The sequence below is a fragment of the Gossypium hirsutum genome, chromosome A02, assembly GCF_007990345.1.
Source record: "Gossypium hirsutum isolate 1008001.06 chromosome A02, Gossypium_hirsutum_v2.1, whole genome shotgun sequence".
Lineage (NCBI taxonomy): Eukaryota > Viridiplantae > Streptophyta > Magnoliopsida > Malvales > Malvaceae > Gossypium > Gossypium hirsutum.
The window spans coordinates 3,755,987-3,774,614 of record NC_053425.1 but is presented as its reverse complement, the minus strand read 5'-3'; the positions used below and the strand labels follow the sequence as shown (position 1 = coordinate 3,774,614).

General features: G+C 30.5%; 1 protein-coding gene across 1 annotated transcript; it reads left to right on the top strand.

The window, feature by feature from the left end:
- The first annotated feature begins 2,196 nt into the window (after window positions 1–2,196).
- LOC107927642 (uncharacterized) lies at window positions 2,197–3,312 on the top strand. The gene has a single exon (XM_016858750.2). It carries the CDS (start codon window positions 2,291–2,293, stop codon window positions 2,795–2,797), a length of 507 nt encoding a protein of 168 aa, XP_016714239.2. The 5' UTR covers window positions 2,197–2,290; the 3' UTR covers window positions 2,798–3,312.
- The last annotated feature ends 15,316 nt before the right edge of the window (window positions 3,313–18,628 follow it).

The window sequence follows — 18,628 nt, the reverse complement described above, 5'->3', positions numbered from 1 at the left end:
CATAACACCTAATAATTTGATTAAATAGTAGTGGGTATAGACATTCAACTTAAAAATAGACTCGATTAACTTGAATCTAAACACAATTAAATTCGATTTAATCATAAAAAATTAATCATTTAAATTCACCTAATTTAAACTCAAAAATAATTCAAACTAAAAATAACATAAAATCCTATATTATTCAAAAAAAAAATCTACGTAAACTCGAAACAAACTAAAATATCTTAAATCGAAATCGAACCCGACTCGAAACTAGCATGACATGCCCCCATCAACATGTTCAGATTGGTGAGTGATTACCGCGTTTCATGATTGAAAGGAAGAATGTTAAAGATATCCCCAAGAATGCTCAAACCCTCACTTTGGAGACATTATCCATATTTATCCAAATCTATATGGTCCAAAGTTTACCACTTTTTCTTTTCTCTATTGTACAGTTCCCTACACTTTACTGAACTTTGGTTGGGGGGTTGAACTGATTTTCAGGAAAAAAAGAAAACCCATAATAAAAGATGAAGCAACATCATATCTACCTTCATCATCATATTGGGTGTCATTAAATTTCTTTTGTTTCACCTTCCCAACAAACAAAGGGAGAAAAAAAAAAGGGTATTTGTTGGAATGCCATAAGGTCTTTTCAGTTGTGATTCTTTTTTACTATCTTACCATATATCTTTCCCCCATTGTCTTACTTTTGTTGAATTTTGGGGGTGCTAAGGGACCCCTCCAATAATCAGATTAGTTGTTTTAGTCAAAAAGGCATAAAATTTATTTTTTAGATGGATTGAGGAAATGTGTTAAATTCGAATATGTATTTGTCGTATATTTAGAGGTGAAAGTATTTAAGAGATTGCTGTATTATAGAGATTACATTAAATTATTTCTTTTATTATTAAATGGGTCAATTTAGTTACAATCACAGTTTAGATATATTTAGTTCTTTTTAATAGTATAGGGACTAAATTGATACATTTAATAATAGAGAGATTAATTTAATCCAGTCCTTACAATACAAAAACCTCTTTTAAGTACTTTAACTTATATTTAGAAGATTGTATTATTATACATACATACAAATATATGTCTAATATAGTTAGACTTTTTAATTGAGCAAGCCAAATTGGTTTTGTGTCGAGTCAATTTGGGTTAGATCAATTTAAATTTGAGTAAGTTCATATTTAAGTCATTTTAAGTTAGAGCTATTACGGGTTTGTATTTTTTTTATTAGAGTACTATGAGTTCGAATCATTTCAAGTTTAGGGTAACTTTGGGTTAGGGTCATTTTGGGTTGTACATTTTGGTTCAAGTATTATGAGTCCAAGTCATTTTAGAATTTTGGTAACTTTGTGTGTCCAGGTCATTTCGGGTTACTTCTTTAGGTCCTTTTGGGTTCAAATGATTTTGAGATTGGGTCGATTCGGGTTTAAGTTAGACAATTCAAAATTGTTAGATTTTTAATCTATAAGAGTTAATTACATCAAATATCTCTAGTCTAAATTAGCTCTCAAATTTAAAAATATTATACTTACATCCTCAAACTATTAATATTATATCAATCAATTCATTTTATTAATTTAACTATTAAATAACACAATAAATCTTATGTAACTACCGTTTGTCGTAACTTTTAATAGTAAAAACTAAAATTAAGTAAAGTTGAAAAAAGAAATGAATAATAAACCTCTAAAATATTCATTTTTACAATATTCATTTAAAAAAAATTACATATCACTTAATAATTAAATTAATTATTTTAATAATAAAAAATCTAATTAATATAACTTCAATAATTTTAAATTGTAATTAAAATGATTTAAAATTTAGCATTATTTTAAAATAATAATCGAATTTGAATTCAAATTTAATTAATTTAGTGAAGTTTCATATGGGAGTTTTTTTTTTGAATAATCTTATTATAGATTTTGATATATTTATTTTTTTTAAGGTAATGTCTAAAACTTCTCATAATCTCTCTTCCAACTCATAAATAAAAAGATAATATGTTTCAGCATACTCAAATCTATACCATCCTATGTTAGCAATAATACCTATACCAATTGAAAAGCTACTTAAAATTCTCGAAAAGATAAAAATCAGATAAGATAGCTTAAAACAAGGGCAAAGAATAATGTATGACTTGGAAAATCACAATCCGTAGGGTCACAAACCAATAATCACAGCCATTGATGAAAGAGAACAAAAAAAGTTCATCCATGGAGTCTTCTTTATATATAATATTTCACCACACACAAAAAAGTTTGTCCAACACAGTCATTCCGCACCAGAAATGAACGTAGTTTCCAAATCCCAAAAGACCAAACGCTTACATTCATTCAAAAGAAAAATGCCAACCTTAAGCATTTTCCCTTTCGGCGGCTGCTTCGACGGGTGCCGAGACCACACTCAACCTTCGGGACTCGGCACCAGGGTCTGGAACCACAGCGACCGAGCTGTGGAGCTTCAAGTGCGGGTAGGATCGATCCTCAAAAAGGTTCACACCTTGAAACCAGGGTGCTCCAAGAGGCTGAAATGTAAGAGCATATACAAGGCGTACATGCCCGGAATGAGCGATGGCAATGGTGGTGGAGGGATGAAGAGCTTGCTTTATTACTACGACCAAACATGTCACCCATACATTTGGGTGAACGACACGGCGGGTGATAGTTCGAGGATGGTTAAGCAGCAGTACATTAGCCTTGAAGATCTCAGGGATTGTTCTGAGATTAGGATTTTCAGAGATCATCAAAGGGGTTGCATTTCGGTTCGTAAGAAACCGAGGCCTGATTTTTGTTAAATTTGCTTGTTAGCTCCTCCATTTTTATTTTTTTTGGGGGGGTTTATTCATGATTTAGTCCCTGAAATATACTCATTTTCTTATTTTGGTACCTAAAGTTTTGACATTATTCATGATTTTGCTTTAAATTATACTCGTTTTCTCGTTTCGATACATAAACTTTTTTTCTCAGCCACTTTTATTTTTGAGTGAACTGGGACGAAAATAATAGTTTAATTATGAAGGTGGAAAAAAAATTTTAATATCAAAATAAAAAAATGAGTATAATTCAGAAGTTAAATTATGAATTAAGTCTAAATTGTTGAATTTTTATTTCGGTTTGAAAAATGAAAAAAAAATGTAACTTTGTTATTTAAGTAAGAGAGTGATGCACACATCAAAGAGATTAATGTTTGTTATTTTTCTTCATCCTTGTATATCTTGATTATGACTTTTCCCTGTCTTTTATTTTGTGTATTTGAGGAAAAAAAAATTCCCTTTTGAAACATGTATTACAAGAAGTTGCTATTGTATTTTTTTTACAGGATTTGATTATATTTGTTTTTTTACATAATATTTATAATTATTTATAGCACATTCTCAACCCATAAATAGGAAGATAATGCGTATAAGCACATTTAAATCCGCTTCCTCCTGTAAATAATGCCAATATCAATCGAGTTAAAACTCAATCGATAATATGCTATTGTTTTTAAAAGAAAATTATATGTGTGTGTGTGCTTATTTGTTTCAATAATCTCAGTTAGAAGTTGTGTGACCCAAATTTTTGTTAAAAAAATATAATTGGTCAAATAGGCTGTTTTTTTCAAGATTTAGGGAAATATGCCAATTTTGCAGAGAAAGTATGAAAGTGTATCCAGTTGGGCGCGCTTTCTACTGACATGTTAAGAAAAGCATGCCCAACTAAACACGTTTCTTTGGAATTTTTAGAAAATGTTTCCAACTAAGTGTGCTTTCCCTGACATGTCAACAGAAAGTTTGTTCAGATAGATATATTTTTACACACTCTCTCCAAAATCTTGAAAAAAAAATCTATTTAACCAATTGAAAAAATCTACACATTTAACCTATTTAATCCAATGCAAAAATGACGCAACTTGAGAAAAAAGTCTAAGCATGGGCTATGGAGCAAATAAACAATTGGAAAAAAAAGAGTAAAATGATTGACTAGATTTGATAGCTTAGCAAATAAGTTAAGCACATTAGTTATGATATATCTTTCATATACCCCACTGACAAAATCCGAATAATTATTATAATTAATACGACTCGAATCTAAGTTACACTTGAGATGATTAAGACTCTTAACCATCAGGACATCACATAAGGTTCAATATTTTAATAATTTAATCATTATATTTTATATTTCATTCATATAAATCATACGTGATAAATTTAATAAAAATTAAAAGTATTTAACTATTTATTACACAAAAAATTTTCAACCATTCAATATTGACATGATAAAAATATAAGATTAATTCAAAAATTTACATGAATGAATCATAATAAAAATTGTACAAAAAATTATAAAAGTATGTGAAATTATTATATATATATATATGGTAAAAATCTTATATCAAGAAAGTAAAAATATTCTGGATATTATAAATATGGATGTTCTAAAAATATTTAGTTTTGAGATTCTCGAAACTTTTATAAAAAAAATTATTATTCATTTTATTATTTACTTTGTTTTTAAAAATTTTAGCTTTTAAATTTACGCGGCAATTTTTTATTTAATTTTTCATTTTATTTTTTTTAAGTTTCATTTTAAATTATGTCGTATAAAATTTGATATGTCATTAATGATTAAATTAGTAATTTTAATAATATAAAGACCTATTAATATAATTACGATAATTTAGAAATATAATTAAAATATTTTAAAATTAAAATTAAAATTTAAAGAGTAAAGTAACTCATAATATAAAAAAGAATCTGAATTCATTGCAAATTATTAAAATGTCATATGAGAAACCTTAAAACTTTCATAATGAAAAGAATATAAAAAAAAATTTAACCTTTAAAATTAGCTTAAATTTTTAATTTTATTTACATTAAAAATTTCAAATAATTTTGTTAATTAATTCTAAATAAAATTATAATAGTATTTAATAAATTAGTTCTTGAGAGTATTTAAATATAACTCTAAAATGATTTAAATTTACTTTCATATTTTTCTTGTGATTTCATGATTTTTTTAAAAATTCTAAATTAAAAATATGGTGCACGTTAGACAAAGTAATACTTTAAATAACTTAATTATAAGGTTGATTTCTTTTAATAATTTATTCAAGATCTGATTTTATTTTAGTCATCAATAATTTAATTAAAATTTATATCACACTCGCATGCATGTAAAAGTCACGTATTTAGAATATAGGTATGTATTTAAAAATAAATGCAACAAATAATAAAATGTACCGTTTCAAACTAATAATAATAACTCATATGCAATATGTACAAAATTAAAAAGGAAAAAATAGTTTAAATTGCGAGTAAAAAGAAATTAAATAGGTAAATACGTTAAACTAATAATAATAAATGCACCCTAATTGTTTATTATAGTATTATCATTTTTCTACAGCAAGTCAAAAATTTTACTTAATTGATAGTAAGCATAGGTACACGATGTGGGTGGGAGAAAATATTTTATGTATATATTTATTCAATAATTATTATTGGTGTGGCGGTAAAGAACTTGAACATGTGTTTAATTATTGGATACATTAATTTTAGTTTTTTTTAATCTAAAAATTATATGGAAGTATGAAAAAACGTCATCAAAATAATTATAGTAATCATTTAATAGAAAGGGTAAATTAATCTTTTCCCAACTGAACTAGTACTCGATTAATTCAAGATCGAAATGATTCAAATTTTTTGAAATCTAAATTGATCCGACCATAAATCAATTTGATCTGTCAATTAACAATTTCACTACGATTTTTGGGTTTTCTTTTTTTTTTTTTACAAATAATATACATTCGAATAATTATTATCGAAACTAATCATTACAAAGCATATTCGAATTATTATTAAAATATATCTAAATATAGACTATAATAAAATTTGGATTAAAAATTCATACACTTAAAATTTTAAAATTTTCAAAACCTCAACTTCTTCAACTTATATTCTTGCTTTCTTTGATTGGATAGATAGAGTGGTGGTTAAGGTAGGAAAATAAAATAAAATTAGAGAGCTAATGATGGCAAATAATGATGCATGAACATGAAGAATGATTTGGGAGATAGTATTGATGGCAAGTTGTTAGGGATAATAATTGAGTTTCTTAATTAATATGCATGAATGGGCAACCAAATGTGTTTGCTTTTTTCTTTTCTATTTCAATTATTTTGGTTACCTATTCAAGTCTAGATTAGAGAATAATTATGGGTTAACTTTTTAGTTATGGGTTGCGGATTGAGTCATAGTTTAATTAGTATGGTTATTATTGTCAATATAGAAAGACGTGGGTTTAAATGCGTCGAAGCGTATTATTCTCTTATTTATGGGTTAGGGAAGGATTATTGGTAGTTCAAGGCATTGTCTTAAAAAGAACAGATATAATTGTCAGTGTATTAAATATAAATATTTAAAAAATTTACGTTTAATATTTATTTAATGAATTTAAGAAAAATGATGTGATTATTTGTTGAGAGGAACTGACTCTTTCGAGAGAAATTTTTAAAGTATTGTTTTTTGGACAGTTGACTAGTCCCTCAACAACCAAAGGCATTGTCCCCTTATGGGAGGGTTTTATCTCTCATTGCTGAAAGCCAATATACCTTAAAAGGTTGCCTAGTAAGCTTGATTCATACAGTCGAAAGTGTCTCGATTGGTGATGTACAAAGCTCAAGGAAGAGTATGAAAGCCTCTTAAGGTAGTCCAACCGATCAATGAAGCCTCTTAATATGCATTACCAAAGAATTTAGTGATTGTATTGCATATCAACACACGATTAATAGATATGAATAACTATAATTAGAATCAACCATTACAAAAGCATAAAACAAAATAAATTTAAACACAACTTAAATATATCGGGACTTAAATCAAAATAAATAAATTTAGAAAGAACTTAAAAATATTATTCAATAAATAATAGTAATAATTTTTTATTAAAAAAATATTGACTTATATATGAAAACCCTCGACCATTGAAACACCCCCCTATTGTGTTATTTTTTTTGGCCCACACCTATTGTGTGAAGCCCATTCATTAAAATGAAATCTTAAACCCTAATTCGACCCATAAAGAAATTAGAACCAATTTATTCAGTCAAACCTAAATCAAATCAATTTAAACTCACACATTAATTTAATAACATGTTAATGTTGTTCATATTTTTATAGATTTTAGTTATTTTTTAATTAGAATAGTTTTTACCCACGTTTTGTGTTGGATTTTTTTTAGTTAAATTATAGAATAAAAATATCAATGTTACAATAAACTCAAAGTTTTTAAACTTTTCGTATATATGTAATTTAATTTATTTACTTTTTAAATTTAAAAATTTAGGTTCATTTGATTACACCGTTATAAATTTTTAAAAATTTATTTTCAATTTGTTGGGAAATATTTATTTTAATGTTTTTAGTGTGTTTGATGTATTGTATTTTTTAAATTTTTTGTATATAAAAATAATAAAATAAAAAATTTTTAGTACAGGCGGACGGAGCTGGACTCGAGTTTTAACATTTTTATCCGGGTTAAACTTGGGCAAAATTTTAAGCTCATTTTTTGGCCTGAGCTCGAGCCTATAAAACGAGCTTAGATTCTATTAAGGCCCAACTTGGCCCATGATCACCTCTAGTTTTTAATCGAATTTTTTTATTTTTGGTTTTAATATATATATATTGACTAATTTTCTTTTAATTTTCCGATTTAGCTTACTATGTTACTAAGATCAATGGGAAGCAAAAAGCTTGGTTTGGTAAAATTTCCCTTTTCATAGTTATAAAGGTCATTTTGGTTATGATATTTAATTTTCACTCATATGGGACATTTACACATGTATATCGTGTTTTCACACCAATTTCCAAATATAAATGAAAAAACTAAGGGTGTCCAATATGAATACTTAAAAAAAAATGAAGAGTCAATGTGGCATAGTCTAACATTCACACCAAATCATACAACATTTCATTACTTCTTGGATAATTGTATAACCATGTTAGGTTTTCCACATCACCTAAGTTTCATATATCTAGATTTTCTAAAGACGTATAACAATTTAGCCTCTCAAACACAAAGATCCGTAGGGAATTGAGTAGGCTAAAATTATTTCAAAAAGGGGATATTTCAAAGCTGTGTTTCTTAAGATTTGTTGATCTCAAAAGCTTATATCATTTGAAAAGAAAACTGAAGAAGCATAAGAACGTATGTACCTATATGGAAAGACTACATCTCTAATATCATTAGAGCAAAACTCAATTGCCTATTCAAATGGAATAAATTAGTTTTTAAACAAACCCTTTGTTCTCAGCCTACTAATTTTTTGTTCTTCAAGAATTTTTCTCGATTTTATCGTTTGTTTCATCATTTCAATCTTGTATTAAGAAGAAAAACTACAACTGAGCACTACACTGCACTAAAAAGTTCTTAAAAAATTTCCAACTACAAGTTAAATTTTTGCATTCATTGTAGAAGTAGAAACTACAACTCATATTTGCAGATACCCCCAACTGATCAATAATCCGATCTAAACTCGAAAAATTTAGAAACGAGACGAGAACATAACATGAACATGATGACACTCAACACAAATATATAAAAACTAAACTTTAGGCAAAGAAAAAAGTAGCCGCCACAACAAAGAACAAAGCAAAAAAGTGAGGAGAAACCAGCAATAATTACTATTTTAGTTCTCAAATCTGAAAAACAAGTAACTATTTTGTTCCCAAATCTGAAAACAAATAAGGTTAGGAAACAAATTAATTTAACTTTCAAGTATAAAATAATAAAAAAATAAATAAAAGTATGGGTACTTTTATCTATTAAAAATACCTACTGCTTTTTGGGTTGAACTGGTGCTAAAACCTCCTGTCAATTTTAAGGCTATCAGTGTGATTAAAATAAATTTGAGCGGGGTTGAACTGGTGCTAAAACCTCCAGTCAATTTTAAGGCTATCAGTGTAATTAAAATAAATTTGAGCGTACTGTTGATACTGATCCAGACAGACCATCAGTGAAGTTGATAGCAGTTTTGGCATTAAATGCTAAATCAAAGGAAGCCTAAGATCAACGGGTAGCAAAAAGCTTGGTTTGGTAAAATTCCCTTTTCATAGTTTAATATAGTTATAAAGGTCATTTTCGTTAATGATTTTGATAGATTTTGGAGAAAAGAAAACGTGTACTTTTAATTATTTTGACTTTGTATAAAATAAAAATGATTTATAAAAAACGTTGTTTTAAAAAAATTACCATTTTATTTTATTTATTCATTGTTTCAAACTTATCCATATTTAAATATAATTTTCAATTTCGATTTAGTTTTAACTAGATTGATATGTGCACTATTGTCAATATAGGAGGACGTGAGTTTAAGTGTACTGAAGTGTATTATCCTCTTATTAATGAGTTGGGATGGAGTTATGGGTAGTTTTAAGCATTGTATCAAAAAAATAATAAATTATCACCTTGGGAAGCGAAATCCATAATAATTGTACCTAAGGGATAAATCTCAAAATTATATATGAACTTTGATTTAATTTGTAATTTGATACATAAACTTTAATTTGATGCAATTATACATATGAAACTTTGATTGTGGTTTAAATGTATACATGAAATTTTAATTTTGATTCAATCATGCACATTTAAAGAAATAAATACATCCATTTATTTTTATATTAGATAAATATAATTATATGTATGTAATATATAAGCATAAAATGATATTATATCAATAATTTTGTTAATAATTTATAAAAAATTGATCAGATCAAAATTTCATGTATAAAATTGTAAAAAATCAAAGAACATGTATAAAATTACACATTAGACTAAAGTTCATATATAGATTTGAGATTTATCCCTTATACCTAACAAACTAATTTTTTTTTGTGAATTAGAATAGGAAAGCGAATCTCTAACTGCAATGCGATTAGCGCGACTTGAACCTATGTCACACTTAGGGCGGTGAACACCCTAATCATCAAGCCAACACACGGGTTGAACAAACTAAACTTTTTATGCTTGCATTTAAAATATTATTATAGAATTTTTATATGTTTAATTTTAAATAATTAATTATTATATTAAAATCCATAAATGATTATACCTAACACTATGCTTTTATTATATAAAAAAAGATAGTAACAAAACCTAATATAAGTATATATTAATGATAAAAAAAGTAAAGTTTTCTTTATCAATAAAATAAAATAAAATTGTCATTATCCCATGAAACTTACTAGCAAACCATACCTAATACAAATATACAGTTAATAATTAAATTTAAAATAAAAAATATCTTATTTTGACTAAATATTTGGATAAAATTTTTTATAATGTTAATCCTAATTTTATAATAATTAGCAATTATTTAATTTTCCATATGGAAATCAAAATCAATGAAGACTTGCAAATGCATTTTTTTAAAGCATGCTATGGGGTAGGATGCATTGTTAATATTATTAAAATTTTCCGATCAAATTCTGGTTTATTGCAACATTATTTTTTTAGCCACGTGGCTATCAATTGAGTATTTTTTTTTATTTTATAACGTCACATCATTAATTTTAATAGAAAAATTTTAATAATGTTAACAATTGAATTTGAATTTTTTAAATATAAAAAATAGAGAAACTAAATTCTTAAAAATAGAAGTATATACACTAAATCCCAAAGTTACACAGATAATACAAAAACTTAATGCGAGTCTCAAAGCCTAATTTCAGACCCATGAATGTGATGGGCTCACACTACCTCAAGGCCCAACAATAATGTCAAAAGGCTAAGCAATCAAATCAAGATTCAATCCAATGCAAGATTCGAGGAAAGGGAGAATGATACATGCATGGATGTGGTAAAATTTATTAAATTCCATTCACCGAAGCTACCAATTTTCAAGCTTAAGAAATTAGCAGACTTGCGACGACTTTTTAGATGGAATACTGACATTTCTGGGTTGAGATGTATTTTTATTAGATTCGACGGCATCTGAAGATAAAATCTATCAGTTTATTTTTACCAACTAAATCTCAAAATTTTCAACCAAGCTACTTAAAGTAAGGCATTGAAAAAGATTGGGGGAGTGATTTGGTTAAATTTCCTTTTCATGTTTTAATGAGAAAGGTCATTTTCATGAATTATACCATTGAACTCTATTTTGTTGTATAAAATATAAATGGATTATACTAGAGGTTGTTTTTAAAAAATTCCCATTTTCATTGTTTCATACCTTAAGATTGTGACTTAATCTAGGAAAGTAAATCCTATATTATATCATATTTAAATATTATTTTAAATTATCGTATGTTTAAAATCCATAATAATTATCCTTTTATGTGCAATGTAAATAATAAAAAATTATAAAATATTCATTAATTATTTAATTTTTATTTTTTAGTTACACTCCGTGAACCTCTCCCAATGCGTTTGGGAGCAAGGCCATACTTATTGCCTTCCGTAAGCCTCCCTATGCGTCTTTCGTAAGTCTCCTTTATGACTAGACAGAGTTATTAGTAAGTTTGTTAATTATTAATAATTATTAATAATTTTTATTTTTACTTTTATTTATTTTTTTATAAAATATTATTCAAAATTTGCTTTTGAAGAAAAAAAAGATATCTATAAATTTATGTTTTAATATAATTTAATCTAATCCAATGGTTGAAATTATTTTGGATTTCATGTTTGTCGTTATAACTGTCATTGTAAAATGTATATTTTTTATCTTATTTATTAGCATATATTTAAAAATGGAATAGTAATTTTCTTAAAGCTACTCAATTTGCCGTATTCCAAAAGCTACTTAGAAAAATTATAAAAAAAATTTATGATAATGATTGATTACTCAAAATTGGTGGATTTTTGAAAATATTGAAAATATTGTATATTTAATTAGAGGTTAGTGTATGATCGGATTGAATCGAATAAAAAAATTTTAAGTTAATCAAATTTTTGAATCTTATTTTATCAATGGATTTGAAATTTTCTCGAATTGAATAAAATATATTTGTTCGAGTTAAATTAAGAAGAAAACCAAATATTTATAAACTCTTTAGTCCCCAAGCAATGTAATGGCAACATAAACAATCTTAACGTTAATGAATAATCTCAATTTCATTAATTCGAAAGAACATAATTGTACAAGCCCAATTATGCCTGGCCCAAACTAAATTACCCAAACCCAATTTACATCAAACCCTAGCCCAAATAATAAGCCCATTTGCTTAAGATTTTTCAGCAACCCTAGCCTCCTTCAGCCTCAGCCGCCGCATGCCTTTTCCTCTGCCACGCCGTTGCCCATACCCTGCTCCACTATAGCGGCGCACTAGCCCATGCTCTCCACGCACGCGTCTGGCCCTCCATACCCTGCAAATGAAACAGGCACCAAGACAGAGCAGGCGACAAGGAGCAATGGCCAGAATTTTAAAAAAAATGTGTTGTATAGAAATGGCTATAAAGGCCAGATCCGAATGTAGAGGAGGGGGGCTCTTTTTTTTCTTTTCTCTGGACTGAGCAGTGTAAAAAATTCGAAAAATCTCAAAAAGATTTCAACAACCAATATACCAAAGTTAAAACCTCATAAGTAGCATAGATCAAACATCAAAAAGGGGAAATTTAAACGCCCTAAAATCGGAAACGCTACTAGCAAACAAGAGAAAGAGGAAGAGAACAACGGCAAGACAAGTCAAGGTCTCTGATATTTTCCCGTTTCTTTTTATCTTCAGATTTACACTCATTTGTATATGCATATAATAAAATACAAAAAAAGAGAGGATTTTTTTACCTAAGGCGATTTCCGGCCACCGTGTGCGGTGGCCGGCGCGGTGGAGCTGTGACGGCGTGCGGCGGCTTTCCTGGCCGGTTTCTGGGCTTCTCCAGAGAGAAAAATCCCTTTCTCCCTTTTTTTTTTCTAAGACTCAGCTGAAATGAAAATAAGAAAGGAAATCTAACTTTTATACTGTTAATGAAACGGCGACGTTTTGCGAAATTGACCCAGGGGATAAAACGACGTCGTTTTGCCCTGGGTCGGACGGACCCGACCTGACCCACGAGGAGGATCCGCGTGTTTTTGCGGAAGGGTCTAATTGCGCGAATGACCCTTCCGCTTTTCTAAACTTTTGCGATCAGGTTTTCATTCTTTTTAAATTGGCATAAAATTCAAGCGCATTTTTTATTTCGATCCCCACTAAACGCTGCGTTTCGAGAGGACAGGATATTTGCACTCTTAATCCTTCCCGTGTTTTAGCGTGTTCCAATTGGTCCTTTTCTTATATATATTTCTTTTAAAATTCCCCCTAACCTTCTTTTTATTTCGATTTTCATCCCTTTTACTTCTCATCATTATTTATTTTAATTTCAATATTATTCATACTAATATATCCTATTAACGTTACTATTATTATATTTTTAGTATTTTATTATTGTTATTCTACTTAATACTAACCTGTATATGTTATGTAGTATTATTAAGGGTTTAATATCATTATTTTGTTAGTATATTTGTATATCACCAATGCATTCTTTAAATATATATACATTTACGCGTATATCCTAAAATTATATTACACATATTTGTTTTATATATATTTATCTACGTATATTATGTTTCTATTTTAATATATTTTACATATAGTAGTTAGATATAGTTCTTATACATTTCCATGTACATATTTCTATACCATCTTATGTATATATTTACCTATATTTTCGTATTTATGAATATATCTTTAATACATATAAGTATATATTTATTATTAATAGATGTTTTCAACATTATTATTATATATATTATGTGAATATTTTAACATTACATTATATATGTATTTATATATATTACGCATATATATATACCCTTCTTTTTATTATTATATTTTTACTTATATATGTAGATATACGTACTTATACCTACTTAAATATATTTTTCACATTTCATAATTCTTATATATTTACATGTATTTATGCATATTTTACATCATATACATACTTATATATTTTATACTCTTAAAAATGTTTTTTTGTATATTTCACATATTTTATAATTTATATACATATATTTTATATTATCACGATTTGTAAATATATAAATACACATTTACATTTTCTTATAATATTTACCGATTTTATATATATGTACATGCTTATCTATGTTTTCATGTTCTGTAATTTATACATATTTCTTATTTTATGGTTTTAAATTATACATGCACATATATATTTTACATAATTGTATTCATTGTCATCATTGTTATTTGGAGTTTGTTTATTTATCCATGTACACTTGTGCTTTTTCTAAAACGTTAGTTCTATTTATTTATTTGTATGCTTTGTTTATGTAATCGCCTCGTCATTTCATTTTGCCTATTGTATTGTTGTTACTCACTTTACTTTGCTTACCTTGTCATATTCGTTATTGTTTCGTCAGGCATTAACACCAAACATCAAAAGGAAATTTTTCTAAATAAGGCAATGTTTCGCGTTTGGAAAATCGAGAAAACGTGCCCTAACGTGCTGGGTTTCGATTTCTCGTTCGACTAAATAGCCAAATATCCTCTTAAAGCTTCAAAATATGGTTTCATTAAACTATAAGGCGATCTTGGTTTCGATGGTTTAGAGTATCGTGTCCTAACGTGCTGGATGTGATATTCCTTCGGAACAAGAGAATCTTATATTTCAATTCACGTTATCAGAGTTTTCCTTTAAGGATCGTATTTTTAAAACTCTTCAAATTTTCAATTTTCGACACTAAGACACTAATTAATCAACTAGGTACCAATTTTGGGCGTATCGAGGGTGCTAATCCTTCCTCGTGCGTAACCGACTCCCGAACCCGTTTTTTTTTAATTTCATAGACCAAAGTCTTTGTTTTAATAAAAATTAAATCGTTTATTAAAAACAACCACTTTTCAAGGTGACCCGATCACACCTCATCAAAAAAGGATTGGTGGCGACTCCCGTTTTCGTTTTTTTAAATCCAAGTCGACCCCGTTTTCATTCAAAAAAATGGTGTCAACAGCTTGGCGACTCCGCTGGGGAAATAAGAGAGTCAAGCCACGTGTTGATTATTTCTTGTCTTTTGTCGAAAGTTAAAATTCGATTTAAATTTACGATCCTCTCATCTTTTGTTTTGAGTTACATTTTTATCGTGTTCTGTATTTTATTTTATACTTCCGCACATTCCATTGCATGACCGTTGGTCACACCTTTTAAGTGGGAGTGAGAAACTACGCCTTCGTGAGGTTTTCACCTCCGCATGGGATAGTGAATCGCTTCCGGGATACATCCGTACCTATGTCTTCGTGAGATTTTCATCTCCGCATGGCCATAGGGAAATGTATTCCCCTGAACTGAACTCGGTCCATATGAGCCTATAATGGGTGAGGATCGAGGAATCTGCTGGTTCAGGTACCCTCACTTTAGAACCAAACCACACATAGCGAGCCATAAGAACCCACCGAGATAGAGCTATTCTAGACCCTAGTGCTTACCGAATAGATGCTTTATTTATTATCGTTTATTTTAAATCCTAGATCTAATTTGCTTTGTTTGTGATTGCATGGCATTTTCATTTCAAAAGAGGTGTCGATTCACGTTCAGTATAGATAGAAAGCTTATCATGGAAAAGAGGTTTCTTGATAAAGTAGAAGACAATGCAGCTATACGATTATGGGCTGAGACGATGTGGAGAGAGAAGGGCGATAGTCTTGCAGAAGGGTACGTATCAGAGTTATGGGACTTCACCCGTATCAGCGTAGTCCAAAATGATCTGCGAGAAATGAAGGAAATATGGGATCAATGGGACGACGGGACCAAGCAGATGTTTTACTGTGATTACGGGGACTTGCCTCACCTACTTGGTGTCAAAGTGGACAAGCATTTATTCCGAGCCCTAGCCCAGTTTTGGAATCCTGCTTACAGTTGTTTCACTTTTGGAAAAGTGGACTTGGTGCCCACCGTGGAAGAATATACGACCTTGCTTCGGTGTCCAAAGATTCAAATTGACAAAGCCTATTCTAGAGCTGCTAGTGTCCCAACATTATTAAAAAAATTGATGAGCATTACAGGGATGAGCGAACAGTGGGTCGCTGCCCGGATCCAACAGAAGGGAGACAGTAAATGCGTTCCTTGGAAAAGCTTGCGAGATTTAGTATTAGCACACCCCGATGTGAAGAAAAGAGTGGATGTCTTCGCTCTAGGTATCTATGGTTTGGTAATTTTCCCTAGAGCTTTAGGGCACGTAGATGAGGCCGTCTCTGATTTGTTCGATCGGCTTAGTAAAGGAGTCACGCCCATCCCGGCAATCTTAGCAGAAACCTTCAGATCTCTAAGCGCATGTCGAAGAGCAGGGGAGGGAAGGTTCATCGGATGCGCACAGCTACTATTGGTGTGGTTCCATAGTCACTTTTGGAAGATGGAGAATGTCTCTTATCGAGTCTTCTCAGAAGGTTATTCCCCGTTGAAGGAACAAGTTGCTACACCAAGACGAGACGACATCACGGAAGAGAGGTGGATGACGATTCTCCAAAATCTTCAGGAGGATGACGTTGAATGGAAAGCTCCTTGGATGGTACCCGACGAGATCCTGTATCGATGTGGTGATTTCGACTGGGTCCCTTTACTCGGAATTTGGGGAGCTGTCGGTTATGCCCCTTTACTCGTATTAAGACAATATAGATCGAGACAGTTCATACCAGCAACACAAGGGTTGGCTCAATGTGAGTTTTCTTATAAGGATGAAAACTACAAGAGAAAAACTCGAGAAATATCTAACGCTTGGAAACAGGTTCACCGAATGAAAATATTTACCATAGGAGCGATGGCAACTTCAGAATATTATGGGTGGTGGAGTAAAAGAGTCAATGACAACATCCCTAAGCCGAGGGAAGATTGCGTTCAGTCTATAGAGGAGCATCTACAAGTAGTTCCGTCAGAATTAGAGATCATCAAACGAGACTTTGAGAAAAGAATTCTGAGTTGGGAAAGAGGATAGAACAGTTAGAAGAAGAAAGAGTGCATTTGGGATTAGACATCGATATCCACAAGCTAGAAGCCGAGAAATTAAGGAAGGGAAAGAACAAAGCTGAAGAGGATTTGGATAGTCTAAAAACAGATTACAAGAAGCTGCGATTGTCGATGAGAACTGTCGGTCTGGGCAAAACGTCAGAGCAGTGGCGACAAGAGATCAATGAGGAAAAGAATAGGGCCGATCAGTGGGAAAAGAAATTTCAAGATGCTCGAGCTCGAGAAAACGCTTTGGAAAGAGTTTGTTAGAGTGCCAAATGAGAAGGCAGGATTAAAGCCAAGGTGACAGAGCTAGAAAAGTCACTTCACTCGTACCGTAGTCGCAACTCCATGGTCGAATTAAGAGCAAGCTTAAATAAGATCGAAGAACTGAAGGAAAAGGTAGAGGAGCTTGAGGACGCATTACACAATTCTGAGCTACGAATGGAGCTTCTTGAGAGGAGTAATGATCAATGGCAAGAGCAATTCCATCATTCTCAAAGGCAGATTAGAGACAGAGATTACGTTATGGGCGAAGCTGTGACTCAAGTGCGGGAAGTGGCTGATCATCTGCAAACATTAGCAGTTCAGGCCGATGTATTGAGTTTAAAATATGAGTCAGAATCAAGCCGAGGTCGAGATTTAGCTTGGCTTCTTAGGAAGGTTAAGGCCTTGGGTATAAAGGCGAAGTCGTATATGTAATTTATTTTATGTAAAGAAATTTGCTTTCTAGTTGAGTTTTCTAATGAAATTGAATTCGAATCAATGCCTCTTTTTGCATTCATTTCATACATTTGCATTACATCATATGCAGTGAGTTTCATAAAATGACCCTAATAAAATTAAATTATGACAGTTACCCTGGAAACCAACAAAAATCTAATCAAATATCACTACGGTACTCGTCGCCAAACAAAAGTAATGGATCAAAGGATGGAAAGATTGGAACAGTTGCAACGAGAGATGCAAGATCAGATGCATGAACGACTGGAAAAAATCCAGCAGGACATGTTAGAATCCCAGAACACTGTGATGAACCAATTAAAGCAGTTATTGGCTGGAGGGAATAACAAAGGAAAAGACCCCGTAGTTGATGCTGGGGAGGATCACGATGACCCTGTTTATCCTCCAGGTTTTACCCCAACTAACATCCAAGCACAACCAGAGGTGTACCCACAGAGGGTACCGGTTACCATTAGACCTCAATATCTGGCTAGTGCCTCGGTACCAGTGCATTTTCAAATGGGCTCGGGTTCTAATCCCGGGGATAATCCCACTAATCCTGTGGTCCCGGACCTCGATGATGTGGTAGAAACAGAAAAAACAAGAATGAACCTGCCAAAACAGCTGGAGGACCGATGTAGATGGTTAGAGGAAAAATTTAGAGTCATGGAGAACATCGACTATCATCGCGGGGTTGACGCCAAGGATCTGAGTCTGGTCCCTGATTTAGTACTCCCACCTAAGTTCAAAATGCCGGAATTCGAAAAATATAATGGGACTAGTTGTCCTGAAGCTCATATAACTATGTTCTGTCGAAGAATGACAGGATACGTCAATAACGATCAGCTGTTAATCCACTGCTTCCAGGACAGTTTGATCGGATCTGCAGCCAAATGGTACAATCAACTGAGTCGTGCTAAAGTTAG